The 20,000-nt window shown below is 51.2% G+C and overlaps 1 protein-coding gene across 1 annotated transcript; it reads left to right on the top strand.

Annotated features, from left to right (window-relative positions):
* The first annotated feature begins 1,980 nt into the window (after positions 1–1,980).
* On the top strand, positions 1,981–18,560 carry MAP1LC3A (microtubule associated protein 1 light chain 3 alpha). Its single transcript, XM_048048972.2, has 4 exons — positions 1,981–2,140; positions 11,559–11,614; positions 16,745–16,851; positions 17,344–18,560. The coding sequence occupies exons 1-4, from the start codon at positions 2,101–2,103 to the stop codon at positions 17,504–17,506; spliced, it is 366 nt and encodes a 121-aa protein (XP_047904929.1). The 5' UTR covers positions 1,981–2,100; the 3' UTR covers positions 17,507–18,560.
* Positions 18,561–20,000: the final 1,440 nt, after the last annotated feature.

Raw genomic sequence — 20,000 nt, 5'->3', positions numbered from 1 at the left:
ACTTCCCCTAGCAGGTGGCAATGTTGCTCTTTTCAAAACGGGAGAATTTCTGCAGTGTCCTGCATTCTTTTGGACACTTCCTTAAGGGTAACTATCCTCCTAATGGTTCCATATCACATCTGAGTTAAGGATAGAGTGTTGGGTTTTTGCCCCCCCCCCCTTTTTTTTTTAACAATCTGTAATAAATAACCCTATTACAAAACAAAGATGCGCACTTTCTGCATTGTATTGAGATAATAAACTTCTGGTGAAATTAGGGAGTTCCTGCCATATGCTGATTTTTTTTTTTTTTCTCTCCAAGGACTGGTAGCAATCTGACTAAAATACACTCAGGGACTTGAGTAAAAAGTCTTGAAGCTCGTTTTGGACTCTCTGGAGGTGTGTCATATCCAACTGGTGAGGGCAGGGCGTTGCTAATGCCCTGCTAGTGCCACCTAGCATTCCAAGTTCACTCATTCTATTTCATTTTTTTAAATGAGAGGTTGTGGATCAAGCTGAACAGCAACTACCCCCATTTAGATAGTTATTATGGAGAAAAAGTGTCTTACTTGGATCAGGAGCATCAAAGGCAAAACAGTCTGGCTGGAAGCAGTTCCTCTGCATGCAAGTTAGAGGTGGACTTCGCTTTTCCTAAGTTACCTTAATGAGGTCAAAGAAGGAGATTGTGTGATGTTTTGCTTGTCCTGTATTTGCTGAGTCTGGGCCTAGTCATTCGTATGGTAAAAGTACTGACAACAGCAAATTGAGGAAGAACAGAAGAATAAGCAGTTCTAGTCTTTTTTTCCTAGCCAGAAGTGGTGATTCAGAGGAGGGCTTGAATAACTTTTGTGCTCTGTGCCTTTGAGCTGCTTTGTGTTATGGTTGGAGACTGGCCTAATTTGCTGTCTTTGAGAAGTGAGTTTTCATGGGTCCCTATCTGAAGGCAGAGGAAGCACCTGCTGCAGCACTTTGCTGCGAAGAAAAATAAACAACTAATGCATTAACAAGTCAATGAAAAGAAGTTTGGGAAGCTTGAGGTATGGCTCTGGGCTATGAAGAGCAGCACTTGAGGCCTCTACTAGAGGAATGGAGGTGGTAACACTTTAGGACCACAAAAGCTAGACTTGCAGAAATTAATCTTCTGTGGATCTTCAGACAAGTTGTGTGCAAGATTTTTCAGGAAAGCTGAGGCTGGAGGAAATAAAAACCCTCCTTCAACCATGTCCCATTTATGTAAGTGCAATAACACGCTGAGAAGCTCCAGAGCTTCCGTGCATCAGTGTCTTCTCCCATTCAAGGTGTACAAATAATGTTTTGTGGAATTATGGCCCCAGTCCTGTAACCTGGTCTGCATGGATAAAATCAGAGATCGAATCACTAAAACAGAAAGTGTTCCTCGTGCCTTCAAGAAGGGGTTCGCACTTTATAACAACAGTAATAAATCCTTCACCTGAGCACGCAGTCTGTAAAGTTAATCAGCTTGCCCTAAGTCAACATCGCTACTTCTGCTTATATATTTTTGGTTAGATGAGGTGTGTTTTGGAAATGAACGTCTTTACCTGTATCTTACTTACAGCAGTGAAACTGAAGACTTTACATTTGTTCATTAAGATCCAATTACTTTTGTGTGAGCAGGACGTACCCATTGTCTTAGCCCTGTAAGTAATTTGTTTCCTTTGTTGGGTAAACCCTGCAAGGAGGAAATACTTCGTTAGGTTTTAGTTAAATATTTTTGTCTAAATAGGTGACAGCGTTCAGCATTAAAAAACTAAAATTAAAAAAACCGTGCTTTTGTGTCTTTTTTTTTTTTTTTTCAACGGAGGGCGTGCTCCCTCCCTTACTCTTCGGCGTCCGCCCGCGTCTCCTACCGCAGACAATGAAACGCTCGGGGCGGAGCACAGCCGGCGTTGCCGCGTGCGTTTGGGAGGCGCCTGAGGCGCCGCTCCCCCGGCGAACGCCCTCGCTCCGTTTCCTGCCGCCTCTCGTGTGCTCGCGGCAGGCCCCGGCCCCCGGGGGCGCGGAGGCCCCGCCCCGCCCCGCGGTGACGTCACCGCCGCGCTCCGCCGCAGCCCCCGCCGCACGGAGCCGCCGCCGGCAGCCGCGCTCCGGCCCGGCCCCGCCATGCCCTCGGAGCGGCCCTTCAAGCAGCGCCGCGCCTTCGGTGAGCCCCGCCCGGGCCCCGAGCCGCGGGGACGGCTCCGCGGGGGGCGGCCGGCCGCGGTGCCCGGTCACGCGTGGTGGGAGGCGGCCGCCTGGGGAGCGGGACAGGGGCTGGGGCTGAGCTCAGGGGACCCGCGGCCACCGGGCATCTCCGGGCTGGCCCCGGGGAGCGAGCAGGGCGGGGGGAGCTGGCCTGGGGCTCCGGGACCTGGGGAGGGGAAGGGTGGGGAAGGGAAGGGGGGACCCGCGCCGCACCGCGCCCCGCTGCCCCCCGGGGAGCCGCTTTTCGGCCCGGCCAGCCGGCGCGGGGGCAGCTCCTGCTGCGGGCCCCGCTGCGCCCCCCGGAGCTCCGAGCCCCGCAGGTTCCTCCCTCGCCTCCCGGGCGCCGTTGGCTCAAGCGCGCGGCGTTGTGCAGGGGCAGGCGGCGGCTGCCGTGGAAGGCGCCGGGCCTGGTCGCCGAACCGATGGCGAAACCGGGCGGAACGCCAGCTGCTGCTTCTCCTGACCTCTGCCAGCTGACGCTGGGGAACGCGCGTTTCTGGCGGTTACGTCCCGAGCAGGGAGGGATCGGCTGGGCGTTACCACCAGGTGATGCCCGAACGAGGGCTACTGGTGCCAAACAGGAGCTTGGGTGTCAGGTGCTGGCCAGGCGCTGGTTAGGGCATGTTTCCTATGCGAGGCTTGAAAACTGGAGCTTTTTCCTCCCAAAGTGCTGAGCCAGCCCCTCACTGCTCTCTTGGAAACTGTAACTGTTTGGCAATTTATTGTCACAACCCTTCCAGCCTTGAACACTTACACAGCCTCCTCAGGCTGCAGCGACCCATCCAAGTAAACGTGCACCAACAAAAATCAGGTCTGGGTGCCCGGGGGATGCTTGCTTTGCTCACTGCTGTCTTATTCTCTACTCTCCTAAGCTATTTGTTAAAAGCAATAAAGTCCTAAATCAAACCCTTAGTAACTACCTTTTGCCAAACTGGTGAGAATCAGCTTACTACAGTCAGGAGGAGTCTGGCTTGTGCCTTTCCACATTGCTCAGACTTTGCACAAACCCGAAGGAAAACAAAATCCAAGGCTCAGAGCAGTTAAAAGAAAGCAGGATTAAAATAGCCCGGGAGGGAAAGAGGGGGGTGAGGGAGTTTGGTACTGGCAACTGCCTGTGCCGCTTGTTTCTGTGTACTTTCCTCTGCCCTTTTGCTCCCTCAGCTGACTGCTTTGCAGAGCTCGGCCAGGAGGAGGGGAAGGAGGAGGAGGCCTGGCAGCCCACGCAGTTGCTTTGGGTTAGGGCTGGAATTGCTCGGTTGGAGAAAGTAAATACAGCTTGTTTTCATCTTCAAATCATTACACAACAGGAGCAGGAAGTGATTGTTTACAATGCAGTTGGAAAGGGCTGATGGAAAATATTTCCAGGGACACTGTACCCTCAGAATGGCTTAATTTTTAAGGCTTCAAAACTTAAGAGAAGTGGAACAGTTCCAAAAAAACAGAAAAGGAAGAGTCAGGAATATGGCTGTTTACCAAAGCTGCCCAGGCTCTGGTTTGCTTGCTTTCACAGCAAGTGGCTTGCTTAGGTCTTGGTCTACCACCTCTTAGTGAAGATTCTGCTTTTCTCAGTACCCATTTTACCCTTGTAGTTCTGATGTCGAGATTTGTTTTTCCATTGAGTTTCTTCTGTTTGTTCATCTGCTTTGTCTTGTGTCTATTCTGAATAAATTTTCCGGATTCCTGCTCATTGTGGTTGAGGACTTGAAAAAGGAACTGGATGAGAAACACCAAAGGTTGGAGACGAGGCATGCTGAGGGCACAGAGGCTGGCTTCCCCTGTGATCCGAAGCACAGTGAGAGAGTGAGGTGCCGTGAGCTGCTCCAGCCCTTGGCACATCTGCGGCAGGGCATCTTTGGTCTAGATGCATGGGGGTAAAATCTGGTGGTGACCCTCAGCTCCCCCACGCTAATCCTTTCTGGGGATGCTGAGACTGCTGTGTTCTGCTTAGTCAGGCCCATTGCAGGAGTCTAAAACAGTTTCCAGAATAAAGCTGTGGTCTGTAGCAAAGGAATAGGGTGTCCTGGCTGCAGCCGCATGTGCCGCTGCCCGATGACACTATCGCACATCCTGTGAGGAGCGTGAGTCCTCCGGCGGGTTAGGTGGCAATGATGCCTCCCACTGCTCTCAGAGGGATTGTTCTGCAGCGGCTGCCCTGCTGTTCCGAGACTGCCAGCAAGCTTCAGGCTTTGTTTTCGCTGCGGTGTGTAACTGGTGTGAGTATGGACGTGGACCTTCCACCTCACCTGCCGGTCAGCTGAGCTCAGGTCTCGTAGCGAGCCAGCCTCATGCCCTGGCGTCCTGTTGAAATTGAGGCGCTTTGCAAGGAGACACGTACGTGTGTGTCCTGGAGCCCCTGGCAAGGTGACAGACTGAGGTTTGACCTCAGCCTCTACACGCTGAATATTCCCATCCTGGATTCAGTTCCCTGGGAGACTTGCCTTCAGGTCTGGGAACGCACTTCTCTTTACAGAAAAGGCAGCAATAAATGAGAGTAGCGCGTAGAACTGAATTCCCTCTCTGCTTGGCTCCAGGGAAAAATAAAGCATTGCCTTCTCTGGGGACTCACCTAGTATAAGCTGGCCAAGCTTGTATCAGTTGAAAGACCACCAGTGGACAAACTGTCTCTGCCACGCGCCATCCTGTGCTTGTCATACCTGTTTTGTGTAATGGTCACTTGGAAAAACATCCTGGTCTTGCTCTGAGGTTGGTTGCAGGGTCAGCTTGTCCCCATGCGCTGTGCTTTGAGCGTTCACGCTCTCGCAGCTGTGCTTTAACAGACGAGGCTCCTTGAAGTGAAGTTTGCTGTTTCACCTCGATGCCTGGTGGCCTCTACCTGCTTGTATTAATCACTGAGGATGTTCTGTGACGTGATTTGATGTGGGGTTGATTAACAGCATTGACAAAAATATTCGTACAAGAGGAGTTAACATGTTGAAAACAAATGCCAGTGAGATGTACAGACTGCAAATATTTATTTTATATATATATATATATTATATATATATAATGAAAGCTGCCAACTGGCAGCCAGGAATAATAAGGCCTGTGTGTCTCTCGGTCCTTACTTCATACTTTCTTCACTACAAAAACCGAAGATAACCCCTCGAACCAGAAGGGCAGAGGTTCCAATGAGTTCTGGACCGGTGAATTTGCCTCTGCCACTGCTGAGCTGTGGCCATGGCCTGGTCATTGTCCTCGGCCTCAGCCTGCCTTCCGCTGCCAGCTGTGGGGGGACCGCTGCCACCAGAGCCCTGCGGGAGGTCTCCCGGGCCATCCCCCTGCTTGTGCCACCACCTGCAGCCGACCTGCTGTGTGTACACACCACTAACTGTGGTTGGGGCATTGTTTGATGCCTTTTGTCTTGAAGGCAGTTTGGGAATAGGCTTTGAGGGAAAACAGAGGAGTATATCTGAGTCTCTCCTGCCTGGCAAAATCTCCCCAAATAGGCTCTGCAAATCTCTGCGTGTCCAGGCATGCTTGTGTGCAAACAGCAATGACCCGGCCTCTGCAAAGTCTCTCTGTACATGCGCAGATGTGTTCTGCCTTGTGGTTGTCGGGAGCGCCAGTCCTTTGCTTGAGCAACTTGAAGCGTCCTGAGTGGTTCTGAGAAATGGGAGTACATTCCTGCTATCCTGGAGGCTCGGGGGTGTGGAGAACAAACAAAAGGCAGAGGGAAGCCCTTGCAGAGGACAGCCTTCTGGCTGCTCATGAGAAAGGAACTTGTTCTTTTTCCAGGGCTAGTGAAACTGTGACTAAACATTGAGCGAAAAAGCCAGTTCTTTATGTGGAGCACTGATGTAAACACCGTGTGTACAATCCAAACATGGCACAGAAGGTATGACTTGTTTGTCCCCCATGCTCAGAGGAGAAGCTTTCAACATCTGCTTTCTCCTTCTCTGTTTCTCGTGCTTTTTACACAGTCCCTGTCCCTGGAAGCAGAGCTGTTGGCTCCTCAGTGCCATTTTGTAGCAAGGGTGCACTAAAGCTTGTTGAGAAACAATAGCCTTTACTTGGTTAACTTCATCTGACGGGAAGAGAAAACATCTGGTCTGATGTAACAAGACAGTGATTTCTTCTCCTGTCTGAGTACGCTACATCCATCCTCTCTGTGGCATCCAGGCTGATGCTTCCAGCTGCCCCTGGGCTGTAAGTGAAGAGGGGAGGTCAAGGGCCCAAACCCCTGCAGTGCCGTTCAGTGTAGCAGGGCCCCTTCTCTTGGCCCACATGTAGCTTCTCAAGGGTGGGCTCCACAAGCCCACAGGAGCATCTTCCGCTGGTCCCCTGTGCCAGGCCTGCTACGAGGCTGTCAGCATGTGTGGAGCAGAGCTGTATCTTCCTCATAACGCCCCCATCACGTCACGACAATGTGACTCCAGACTTCTCCGGCACTCCTCGTTTCGCTGTGTGTGCTGGAGCACACAGCGCCTGCACCGCTGCGTTGGGGATGTCCCCGGGCAGGTGCAGAGAGGAGAAGCCCTGAATTGCCCTGTCTGAACGATGGAGGCCCGGCGCTCCCCTGGCGTGTTCCACGGCAGGGGGACACAGAGCTGTGTGACCGGGGATCAAGTCTCTTGGCGTGAGTTTACTTAGCAGCTGCTGTGCGGCTTTGCTTGGCGACGAGCTGAGCCCTTACCACAGATGTGTCAGGTACAAATGCTCCTCCCTGGAGGTAGGCACAAAATTATGCTCACATTGTGAAACCACTAAGAAAATGGTGTGTGATTCCTGTTTAATCTATTTGTAAGCTCTACCTCTGATACCTTTCTGTGACAGCGGAGCATAACCCTCTACCTGCACCATGTCGCAGAGACGCACTTTGTATTGGACAGTAAGTTCAAAACAGCGGGTTTTGTCCGGAGTCCTCCCACCTGTCCAGAGGCCCCCAGCTTTGCAGACAAAAGAAGAAAGCTAGGAACAGTGATCACAATCATTGCCAAGTTGCTGTAATGCTGCTGTCCCACGTGGCCTGGGACAATGGCCCTTTCTCAGCAGCGAGGACTGCCTTCCCCGGGCAGGGCTGGCCTTACCAGCTTCATCCTCCATTCCTGGACGTGGGAGTCTCCCCTTGCTCCTCCTGCAGTGCCATGGGCCTGAGACTGAGCTCTCCAGCACCAGGCAGGGACAGGGCAGGTTAGCTGTGGTGTGAGCTGTGCAGATAAACAGGGGTGTATTTCCTGGTAGGTAGAGGTGTCAGGCCTTAGGGCAGCATGTTACATAAATATTTATTGACGTTCATCTGGAATGACCTGCATAACTTGCCCGTGTCTTTGGCAGTTGCCAGCTCATCCCAGATGCATCCTTATTTCAGACTATCCAATTCCTTCCTCCTTGCAGAATATCTCTCGGTGGGATGACCATGCTCTAGCAACGCTTTGCCCTGAGACTGAGCACAGCAGCTTCTTGGGGAAACGTGTTGGTTTTCTGCATCTGCTTCGGATATGAGGCAGATCCAGCCCCACGCTGGCTGGCAGAGCACCTCGCAGGTGGCAGAGGCAGCCCCAGGGCTTCCTGAGTGCTCCTGCTCAGCTTGGGTGCTGTTGACCTTGCAGTATGTTGATAGCATGTGCAGGTGGTGTTTTCAAATGCAAGCCACAGCGTTGCTGTTGGTCACAGGCAGCAGAGCTGGTCACCGAGTCCGTCTGCTGCCCCAGGGCAGTACCAGTGCCTGACCAGCGTTCATCTGCTGTCCCCTGAAAAATGCTGCCCCTTATGCAACTGCACTGTTAGAGAATTTGCCATGTGTTCTCCTTATGTTCCACCATCTGTATCTTTTGTCTGATTAAGCTCTTGCGCACCCAGGGCTGTCCTTTCATCCTGTGTCTGCATGGTGTTCGGCACAGCCGAGCCCCGTGTCCCGTAGCCAGAGTTTCTGGGCACTTCTGGCAAACAGGTTCATGCTCTGAAAGTCGTAAAATTTTCCACTGCTGTCCGTAACTGGCATAATGATCTCATCCTGTATTGCCATGGGAGATGTTGTATGTCCACATCTTTGGGAGAACAGCTTGGGAAGGACCTCAGTCAAGAAAACAGCAGAGATTCCTGTGCTTGGGACAATTTGCAAGCTTTGCTGTTAGTGCTTAACAGCTGAAACAGCAGTTGGAGGAGAGAGGGGCGATTTTCCTGGCATATGCACTGCTACAAAAATACTCTCGTCTTTCAATAGGCCCTAGCAGTGAACTTTTTTTTTCAGGAACAGCCAATAAAAAGCGTGATTTTTATCTTACTGCCATTTTGAGCTTTTGCATCCTGGCAGTAGAAGCCTGGCTCCCCTCGTGGCTGATGAACGGTACCTGCACCTGGGAGCAGAGGCAGTGCTTCTCCCTCTGGTGGGTGTCTGCAGGTTATTCGCCTTTGCTCAGCCCTTTTGAAATACTGGCCTTATTTCCTTTGTCGTCGTCCCCCCCCCCGGCTGGAGTCCCTGAGCTGCCAAAGTGCGGGGAGGTGTTCGGCTTGTCCTTGTGGCAGGGAGAGACCAGAGGAAAAATGAGGGTATGGGCTGGGTCCTGTAAACAGCTCTCGTTCACCTATCAGCCAAGGCTTGACTGTAGCCAGATGCTGCAGCAAAGGGGAAAGTCTTAACCTCAGCTAGCACAACTATAATTCAGGAGAAGAACAAGGCTTGTAAGATCGGACCTGCAGCATGTGAAGCGTGACTGCAGACACTGCTGGCAGAAGGGGAGGGAAGCTGCGAGGGAAGCTGCCTGCTGGCAGTGTCCTGCATGGCCTGGGGCTGGGCTGTCCCCTGTCAACGGCCGCTGCAAGCTCCTGATCCGTGCTCCGTCCTTTCTTACTGTTTTCTCTTTATTCCTGTGATTTACTTAATTGGACCACATGTGAGCTAAATTAAAGATAGTAGTATACAGCTATTCTTTGCTGCAGGATGTTGAGGATGCTTTCTTGAGGCAGAGGATCCACATCCACCTCTGTTGTGCACATAGAAATGACCCTGTTGTGCAGGGCTTGGTGCAGGATGCCTTCTTCCGATTCCCAGCCCTACTTGGGCAGGAGATAGTCGTGGAAGTAATTGGTGCACTAAGACTAAGAGGAGACTGCATGTGCTCCTTAGGAGACCTTTGTGTGTCCTGGAGACTTCTGCCTGCATCTTCAGGCACCTGGACAGCTTAGGTGGGGTTGCCCTGAACTGCTTTCCTGAAGGTAGACTCTGAAACGGACGGCCCCTGGAGCAAAGCAGCACATTCTGCCGTTGCATTGTGTTAACGCCAATCTGCTGGGTCCTGCAGGGTCCTCTGGGATGAGAGAGGCTGCAAAAGCTCCAACCCCTGTGAGCAGAAGGACCAGATCCTGGGTGCGTGGCAGGTCTCGGAGGGTGTGAATAGGCAGCTGTAGCTCTGACTAGCGAGAACTTCAGAGCTGATGGCTCATGCCCTGAATTCCTTCTGGCTTTGAGGAAGCTCATCCACATGGCAACATCTCTATAGTACGCAGAGAGATGCAGGACAGCGTGGGTACTGAAGCTGGAAAAACACAAAGCATTCTGCAGGCTATGTTAGTCCCCAGCAGATCTGAGTCAACAGCAGTCAGGTCGTCTAAGTATGTGTGCCAGTGTGCTGTCCGCTCCTGCTGCGGGCTTGCAGGCTTTGGGACGTGCTGTGGAGCGCAGCGAGCAGTGGCAGCAGGGCTCTGCAGGGAGGCAGGCCTGTGCCACAGGCTGGCTGCTCCCTCTGGGTGCCCTGCACTCCCAATGGGGTGCCGTCGTACCAGCATCACCCGTGCTGATTTCTGTGTAACTCCTCAGTGACTGAGACCTCGGGAGAGTTGGCTCCTTCATGGGATAACTCTGTATGCCCTGGATCATCGGATAGGGTGAAACGGAAGCATGAGGAAACACATCTCCAATCATGAAAGCCAAAACGAGTATGCCCAAATTTTTCATTCAGTCCAAATAATCTTGCTGTCTTGCTAACCCATGAAGCCCTATAGAAGGAAGGTCTAGCTGTTCCTAGCAGAGGGATGTTTTTCTCTCAGGGGAGGCAAAAATAATGCTCAAAAACTTCTGTGATATGGTGATTTTGTGGCCTCTGAAGAGTTCCAGGCTGTTCCCAAAGTAGTATCTAGCCAAATCTATAAGCAACGAGGTTTTATTGAGTAGTTAGAGGAGAAATGCTCAAAACTTACGGGGAGAAAATACAATACAGTCACCTGTACTTGCCCTTACCTCAGCACTGGCAGGTCAGGAGGCACTTGGGCTGCCTGAGGCAGGCAGCCAGGCTTGGGGCAGGTGCTGTGGGCAGGGTGATCCAAGACAGGTCCTGTGATACCAAGATCTTCTACAAGATGTTTGCATGTCTGTGCAGCCCGTAGTTATCGGCCATCACCCCTGGCTCACACACTGCGATCCATGACGCTGATTCCCCAGTGCATTTCTGACAAAGTCTCTGCAGGTTGCGCGGTGCCTCCCAGGGCTGCAGTGTCCCAGGAGGAGGCCGAGGGCCGCCGTGTCCCTGTGCAGGACGCACAGCCCGCTGGCACCCTGCTCAGCTTCCCCATCCTCCAGTTTTGAATTGGGGTGGAAAGCGGAGGTTCCCCTGGCAGAGCAGTGGGGGAGAGGGGAATTGAAATTCTCCTGTCAGCTCGAAAAGTATGCACGCTTTTACGTGCTGCCTGCTGTATGTGTCAGTGAGTGTGAACTCTGGAGGAAGATGTGTTAGAATGGCTGGGAGTAACTGCAGGAAAAAAATTGTACAGCATGTAGGTCCTTCTCCTTGCTTAACTTTGTTTCCCTGTTTCCACAGCAGGTCTAGAAATACTTTCTCTCAGGCCAAGAGCTGTTGTAGCTGCAGATCTGTGATGGTGAAGGAGTCCTACTTGACAAGGCATATCTCTTTAGGACTGAGGCACTCTGCCAAGTAGTGCTTGCAAGTGCACAGCAGGCAGAAGGAAATGGCTAAAACCCAGTCCCAGATGGAGAATCATCTGGGGAAGCAGCCAGGAGACACGAGGAGCCTGAGCTTCCAGAGTTGAGACCCTAAAGCCGCTGCTGCTGCCTGGCACTGATGGTTACGAACTCTGTTTGCTCATGTGGATTTAGGAATACAGCTTTATAATCCTTACAGTCTTATTTCAGTCACTTTGTTTCCACATGTTTTGGCCAGTTTTACCAGGCAGGGTGGCACTTCCTGTCTTTGGGGGGCGACTGGGGTGGTGAGAAGCCATAAAGGTCTGCTCACTGAAGCTGAGATTGCGCTGACAATCTCACTGCTGCAAAATATGAAGCACTGGCCCAGAGTACAGAATTTGCATTTCTTTTGCCATGTCCCTCCTGTCAGTTTGTAGCTTGTAGGGTGGTTGCTTCGTTTTGACTTGCATTACCACAGCCAGATGTTCCTAACTTCCTTGTTTTACTTTTCTCCTTCCAGCGGATCGTTGTAAAGAAGTACAGCAGATCCGAGAGCAGCATCCAAACAAAATCCCAGTAAGTGCTGATTCTTGCTCTTCTCGTAATTAACTGTTAAAGTAACTTCACTTGTGTTGCTGGGGCTTCCTATGCATTGGAATAAGCAAAAGGGTTTGAGCCTGCAGCTCTGTGAGACTGGGAGAAGATGGCCCAGATGGAGAGGGCTCACGTCACACCCTTCCTGCTGGCAGGACTCGCAGCAAGCTGTGTTGCAGCTGCTGCCCTCTTCCTGCATCTCCAGTTTCTACTCCAGGCCTTTGGGTGAGTCCCCTTTTGCTTTGACAGAGGGCCTGGAGGATTTGCAGAGTGCGTGGCTTGGCTTTGTGCCCAGGGAAAGACAAATCTCTCCTCCTCCCATGAGAGTGCTTCCTGAGGGAGTGAGGAAGGGGCTGTGCCATGTGCAGGTGTGGGGGACTGCCTGGGAAGAGCACTTTTGGTGTGTTTGTCTCAGCCCACTAGAGACAAAGGAGTAGATAACCTGAACTCTACCTGAAAGAAGGAGTTTTCTGCTTGTGTTTGAAGGAAAATCACATCCTAGGATGATGCCTCACTGTGCTTAAGATTTTCTGGCACATCTCATAAAGAGGTAGGCAGAAGCTGGGGGCTGTCCTGTGTTTCCCTATCCACCTTATGCCGGGGGCTAGCTTTCTGTCTCCACATTTCCTGAAGCTGACTACATTTCCATGGCAAGAAATGCTGACTGCAGGAACACACAGCTCCCACTGAGGAGGCTGTGGGTGTGTGTCGGGGGGTGCTGCTTCCACTTGGTTCTGCTGGGAAGGAACCTCCAGCTGAGGCTGGCAGGCAGCTGAGGGGTGACTCTGCCTCAGCTTCATGCCTCCTCGCTGGGAGCTCTAGCCACAGCCTGCAGCAGATGCTTTAGAAACCCATCTTCTGCCCCATTAAAGGATGGGCTGAGCTTATGTCTGCCCATTGCCCTCACCAGCTATTGGCTCCAGCACTCTCCTTCTGGAGCCCATTGAAGTTGGGCCTTTGAAGAGCAGCTGCAAGCTTCCAACCAGCTCTGTTGAGTTGAAGGGTCTAAAATCAAAGAGGAACAATCCTGTTCAACCCAGCCTGCACTGGGGGTAGCAACAGGAGCAAGCCCAGAGCACTTTAATTCTCAGCTAAATGAGATCTGGTGACTCATGGGCAGTGGTGCTGCAGAGGGAAAGCCAAGGCTGTGTTTGTGCTGTGCAAAGAAATATCTGCCAGGTTATAAGGTTAAACAAACAAACACGTCTGCACACTCACAGAGGAACACAGAGATGCAGTGTCAGTTAGGGGACCCAAAATAACACCCTGTCTCAGGACAGCGGTGGGTGGAAACTTGAGTTATGTACTCAGAGGAAGGGACAGCCTTCCCTGGGCTCCTGCCAGGGCTGTGCCAGGGACCCTCAGCTCCAGTGTCTAAGGCCAGCAGACATCGATATGAGTAAATGCCGGAGCGCCTTTGGGACTGAGGGGACACTGTACCTATTCCCACTGAGGGACTTCCACCCCGCTCAGCTGGACAGGGGGAGGCTGTTGATGATGGTAGCATTCACTGGAGTGTTGATCTGTGTGGCTGGCTGTGTATGGAGGTCCGTATGTGTTACATACATGCATTGCTGTGTGTGCACATGCCTCCTGGGAATACATCCTTAGCCTTGCTGATGATTGGACCTGGGGACATGGAGCCACAGCAGCCTTGCCTATGTCAGGTTGTCACATCTGGTCCCATTCCCTAACATAATCCCTTCCATCTCTTCAGTCTGGGCCCCACAACAAGAATTGAGTTTGTGAATGCTGCCCAGGCCCCTGCTGCAGTGGGACCGTGTCTCCCCAGGCTCTGCACTAAGCCTTCCCACTTGTGCCGAGCTCGCTTTATGTCTGCAGAGGGTTCCCACCACGAGAGGGGGTGTCCCAAGCTGAGGAACCCCTGGGCTGGGGCAGCAGCTTGGGAGAGGTCATTCTGTATACAAGCCCAGTGGCTTCAGGGATGTAATATTAACATTTGATCGTGCAGTTACCTCCAGAGCTACACAAGAACTTCTTATCCATTGGTCACCTGTTCCTTTAGCCATTACCCAAATAGCAGCTCATGCTCTGGAAATAGAAACTCTTGGAGCTGTTCTACATGAGAGACCCTGTGTCTGCTCAAGGCACGATGCAGCTGTTGCTTTAACAGCTGGGACATCCTCCTCAGCCCATTCTTGGATTAACTGAAAGGCTTTTCTTGGTGCGATGGAACTGTCTGGTAATTAGAGATAGCTACCTCTGTCTTTGTTAGACACAAGTGAGAAATGGGGCACAGCCCAGGTGTACCGGGCCCTCTACAGCTGAAGGTGTGCGTGCAAGCAGTTGCTGTGTAGCTGTCCCTTTGTGCACACTCCTGTTAAAATCCTGAGCTCCAGGTGTTGCCTCTGTATCTCCCAGTGGCCAGAGCTGCATCCCTGTCTGTGGCTGTTGCAAGAGTCCAGCCCCTTGAGACTGTTCATCTACCTGTAGCCAAAATACTCATTTGTGAAAGTGAAACTCAAATTAAACAGAATAGGATAGCTTTGTTTGTGCTTGTCTCCCCTCCTGCAGGGAGTAAGGGAAGTTAGGAGGTAGGTAAGTAAATAAAATCACTCTTTCAGCAGGACCCTATATGGCAAAAGGGAGCAATACCTGTTTTTTCATGGTCCTTTGCTCTGGAAAAAGAGGAGACACATGGCCAGTGTGAGTACATGGGTGGATTGAGGGACCCTTCATACATTGGTTGTCCGGTTTCTTTGGCTCCTGGGTTTCCCTTGTGTGATCTTTGGGGATGGGCTCTTCAGGCAGTGTTTAGGTGCAGAGCTCCCACCAAAGTGCCTTGTACCACTCCCTTGTCTGGGCACTGCCTGGGGTGCAGGCTCTGTGCTAGGCGAGTGTCCTGTTAGGCCAGAGGAGGAAGCTCTGCAAGTGGTGAGCAGGCTGTGGAAGGAGCTGAGCCACCTCTCAGTGCTGTCTCCTGGGGGGACCGAGCTTGGCTTGAGTGCAGTGTCCTGCAGTCCCCTGCCTTCTGCTGGCTGCTGTGACTGGCAAGGCGCCTCTCTCCAGCACTGTTACCAGCTGGGCTTCAATCTGTTCCAGGCCAACACCCTTGGAGATTCCTTTCTCCAAGGGAGAAACGAGTCTCAGTAGCCAGTGGTAAATAAAGGCTGCAGTGCCCTCAGCTTTCTCTGTCTTGCAGGGTGGTAGCTCGATGGTGGTGTCTGGGAACACCACCTTGTTCTCACTCCAGACTTTTCCCTTGCTGCTTCTGCTTGTGTTTAGCTTCACCTCTGCAATCCCTTCTGCCACAGCAGGGGCTGAGGGGCAGTGAAGGGCCACAGGCAAGTCCCAGTTGGCATCCGTGTCCTTGGCCCCACTGTTCCCCACAGCTCTGCATGGGGCATATGGCATTGCATGCGCTGCGTATGCGGGGCTGCTCCTGATGGAGGTGCAGCCACACAAATGGCGTGTTGTCCTGTGATTCCTTCCCGTCTTGTAGGTGTTGAGGACTCTCCTGACTGTCTGGGAACAGCTCTCCTTCCCAGCAAGATGAGCGCTGGTGAGGGGACCCTTCTCCAGGACAGCCTCTGCTGCAGAGGGAGAGAGTAGGAGTGGGAATGGGGTGGGCAGGAGACCTTCTGCACTGGGAAGGGATCTGGGTGTTCTTCCACTGCACTTCTGACTGGGTCTGCAGGGACCCCAGAGGTGCTCAGTGCTTTTATTTGTGGTCAGGCAGCAGGAGCTGCCTTGCTGCTGCTGACAGAAGCCAGCATGTCACCAAATGGTTTAGAGAAAGGCAAATCAAGCAGTGTTCCCAAAGGCAAATCCCAGTGTTCCCTGTTCCTTCTGGATCCATGGAGCCATCTTCTGGGCAGCATGATCTCCTCAAGCTGCTCTGTGCCCCTGCTGCCAAAGGCGTTTTTGGTCTCCCATTTATTTTTTTTGGAAAGGAGCTGGGAAAATGATTCACGGGAATTACCTTACAGTGAAAAATAATGTTCAGTAGTGAAAAATAATGTTCAGTCTCAACTTGGAGAAGACAATGAACGGATTAGTATACAAGTGTCCTTCTGTGGAGAAAATAGCTAGGGACTGGAGAGATGTGGGAGTCAGTGTCACTGTAATGGGAATGTATTGAGCTTTATAAGAAATATCATTAATTACTATAAATACCTACCTCCTTCTTTCTTGGTATACAAATAGTACATTTCCAGGTTGGTTTAGAATAGCAATTGTAGCTGTCAGCAGACACTCCTTAACAGAAGAAATTCATTAATTATTGGTGGGAAAACTGAATAGAAATCCTTGTTTTGTCTTTTCAGAGCGTAGGTGTGGTAAGAACTTTGCCAAGCAAGATCTCTTGAAAGACAAGGAGGACAGGCTGGGCTGTTCCCTTGGTGGCACTGTGCTGAAGTGCCATGGAAGCTCCCTGCCACCGGAGAAGTGGCCATGGGTTCTGATACATTTTGGAGTCAGTGTGTCTGACTGTTACCATGAGGAATGGAACTGGCAAAATCCAACCCCGCCTTTCTGAAGGAATGCCTTGGGTGACTTTGCAGTTATTTATAAAAACTTTGCTTGTTTGGGAATATCCACAGCTTTTCCTAAACAAGCAGAGTGATGCTGAACTGCAGCAGCTCAGCTTCATGGCACAGAAAGGATGGAAAATGTCTTCTGCTATGCAGAGGCTGTCTGGTCAGGACTGATCAGGTTGAGCAAGCTCCTCTTTCTCTCCCCCTGTCCTCTCCGCCATGTGTACGGGGAGTTGGGCCCTTAGCTCAGTTTTTGGTTAAGTCTGAAAGTGATGTTAAAATACACTTTGCTGCTATTACAGATCTCCTGCATGTTAGGGGAGGCATCAGTCCACTAGGGCGTACTGTTTCTCAGTCAGCCGGAGCAGTTGATGTTTTAGTTCACTTATCTTGGATGCTCTCCACCATCTGGCTCTGGCAGACAGGCTCGGGCATGACTCTTTGCTGAAGAGCTGTCTGCAGCCAACCTGGTGGTCACTGCTTGTGTCCTTTTTTGTTTCTCTGCAGGGAGAAACAAGGTGGGGCCTTACCTCAACATCTCCACTTGTATGACCTTGAGGCTATGGCTTGGGGCACTGTAAACTGAGGCTAACCCTGCTGTTGACTTTCTCTCCAGGTCATCATTGAACGCTATAAAGGGGAGAAACAGCTGCCAGTGCTGGACAAGACCAAGTTCCTTGTCCCAGACCATGTCAACATGAGTGAATTGGTCAAAATAATCCGGTGAGTAGGGTGGCCCTGACTGACATGCTGTGAACACAGAGAGGTGGGGCGAGGGTGAGGCAAAGGCAGCTGCTGAGGGTGAGGGTGGAGGACAGAAAAAACACAGCAACGTTTTGTTGTAGTATGGACCAGTTGTTTGTGTGAGGGATGCCCAGCACCTGATGAAGGACTATGACCTCTCCCTCACAGGACACTTCATGAGCTGACAAGGGGGACTCCAGTTCCCTTCCCGTATCCTTCAGCTCAGATGGAAGAGTCCCCTCTGCTTTGCCCAAGGCAGCAGTGTTTGAGGAAAGGAGCTTTGCAGAGCCCCAACTCCTGAGGACTTAGAGCCCCTAGCAGCTCAGCATGGCTCACCAGCAGCATGTCCTGAGCATATGGGAGGAGGTCCTGGTTGTGCTGGCCCAGTCCTGTGTGAACGGCGTTGTGGGGGGAGGCAGAACTTGCTCTCACAGTGAGTTGACCCAGGTCCTCCTGCCCTTGCCCCTCCAGGCGCCGCTTGCAGCTGAATCCCACCCAGGCTTTCTTCCTGCTGGTGAACCAGCATAGCATGGTGAGCGTGTCCACCCCCATCTCAGAGATCTACGAGCAGGAGAAGGATGAGGATGGCTTCCTCTACATGGTCTATGCTTCCCAGGAGACCTTTGGCTACTGAGGCCTGCCGAGAGGTGGCATGTGGAGATGGATGAACTGTGGTACGCAGGCCCCTGGCCTTGGGAAACCGCACAACCAGGGGCTTGCAAGAGGGGACCTGTGCTGACTCCCTTCCTCTCCCTCCCTCCCCTTCCTTTCACCCTCTCACCAAAGAGGCTCGTGGCGTGTATTGGACTCACAGAACCCTTCACCTCCGTGTAGATAGTTCCGTTCCCTCCATGCGCATGCACATGTGTGCGTGTAGACCTACAGACACCCAGGCACACAAATTGGGCCTCAGCTTCCCATCCCATCCCCTTGGCGTAACCCCTGCTGCTCTCACTGTGTGTGTGTGTGCGTGTTTTTAGCCTACTGCCAGAATGGTTTGGCCAGTGGTGGAGAGAGGTGTCCTGGGACACTGAAGAGGACACTGTCACCTTCGCTTTCAGCACAGGGAGAGCTGCCTCCTTCTCCCAGACACTAATAAAGGGCAGGAAGTCTGCAAAAGCAGCAAACAAATGTTACCGTTGCTCCTGAGTTTTAATTGATTTTAATTATACCCATATCAGATTCTTGGTGCTACTGAGTAGATGTAGGCGTCTCTATAGGACTGTGGATAATGTATATTCTTTAGGTTTTTTTTTGTTTTTTTTTGAGGGATAGGTTGGAATGGGGAGAGGGAGTAATTTTTCCTGTTTTCTGTAGGTAAATGAGGCTTTGTTGCACTTTAAGTCATAGTAGATGTCGGAGTGAAATTTAATTTATACAGGTTTGCTATATATAGTGCTGCTCCTCTGTTGACAGTTGTACCTAGATTGTATTTGCTTTTTTTTTTTAATAGAACTTATTTCCCTTCTCTATGTCTCTGCATTGCATGCAATTTTTCAGTCTCAGTGTGGCAAAGAGTTTGTTCAAGGAATGTAATGATTTGTATTTGCTACGTTCCCGTTCCTGTTTTTCATGTATTATACCAAAAAATGTATATGATAAAATTCCACCCAGTTTAACCTATACAAAGGTACATATATAAATATATATATATATAAAATAAATATAAATCCAAGTTGTGTCTTGTAGGAATGTTCTGTTTCCATCTCATTTGTCTATGTTAATCTGTCCCTCCTATCAAGTAAGAATGCATGGTCCCCATGTTTGCTACTGCGTTGTATGCCCAGTCCTTGGAGCTGGTTAGTCAGTCCAAGCTATGGGAAGAGTTGCTGGCTTGGGTTGGTGGACTAGGGCAAAGGTAGAAGCTTGGTCCGGAGGACAGGGCACGGGATAGTGATGTGGGAAACATGGTTATCTTTAACCTGTTTGTGACAGTGTTAGGTAAGTGTCTTGTGACTGAGTTTACTCATCTGGGGAAAAAATGGATATGGAGGGATTTGCATGGTCTCTGTGCTTTTAAAGGAAGCTGAGCAGTGCTGGAAACCTCCCTGAGTACTCAGTCAAAACCATTTTCCAGCCAAAGGCAGGAACTGAAGGGCATTTAGCATTTCAGTGTGTTTTCCTTCCTTTGCACTGCCTAGCAGAGAAGAGTTTCCCTGAGTTGCAGCTGACAGTTGTTTTGTTTATGTCTTTTGCCTAAAGGGAATTTTCTGTCCAGGGAAGGTCCCAGTGTAAGGGACAGACTCAGAAGAGCTCACACACGTGGGTAAATGCTGAAGAAAGACTGTGGGAAGCCAGCTTGAAGCACTGCACCCAGCAGAGTATAGATGAGAACAGTTGCCCCCTGCTCCTTGCAGCTGGAGCAGCAATGGGAGCTTGCCCCTTGTTAAGCATCAAACTCAGGTCTTTAAACTCTGGTGCCAAAGCTGAAGCCCTCTCCCACCCATTTCCCTGTGGGATGCACTCCTGCAGGTGAGGGGGGCTGTGCCTTGCTTCAGCATCCCCACAGCAGAGTAGTTTCAGGTGAGGTTTTTTCCCTCTGGGAACTGGTAAAGGAGTAGCAGACATGGTTAAACACAGTGGACTGGAGCCCTTGGTGGGGTAGAGCAGTGGAGCTCAGCTGTCTCACTGTGTCCACCATGAACAGTCACCTGGAGATGTGCTGATTCCCTTCACAGCTGTGACTCTGCTGCAAGTGACAGGGAAAGTATGATTTCAGAAGACAAAGCTATGGAAGAGGTAAAACAGCACTGCCAGTGTCAGCAGGTCTTGAATAATTTTAGTGCACTTGACTGTATTAAAAGGGGAAGAAAGGTTACTGTTGGGGTGGCTCCCCTTTAGGATAGCCTGGAGCTGTTACTACTCTCTCTCCCTTCTGCCTCCCACATAATATTATTGCCTTCAAGGTTCAACCACTTCCAGGGTCTCTCCTCTTTTGCAGGCAGTACTTTGCTGTTCTCCTTTCCCCCACACCGCCCTTAATTCCTTGTGACTCTTAAATGATGGTAAGTAACAATTTGAGATCATCCTCATAGCTCTGGGAGCACAGGACTGCCCTGTTCATTCACGCACTGACGTTATCCTATGCACTCCGCTGGGGTCAGTGCTGGCCTGGCTTCTAATAACTT

The sequence above is a fragment of the Anser cygnoides genome, chromosome 16 (assembly GCF_040182565.1).
Source record: "Anser cygnoides isolate HZ-2024a breed goose chromosome 16, Taihu_goose_T2T_genome, whole genome shotgun sequence".
Taxonomy (NCBI): Eukaryota; Metazoa; Chordata; class Aves; order Anseriformes; family Anatidae; genus Anser; species Anser cygnoides.
Note: the sequence above shows the minus strand (reverse complement) of the source record. Positions and strands in the feature narration are given on the sequence as shown.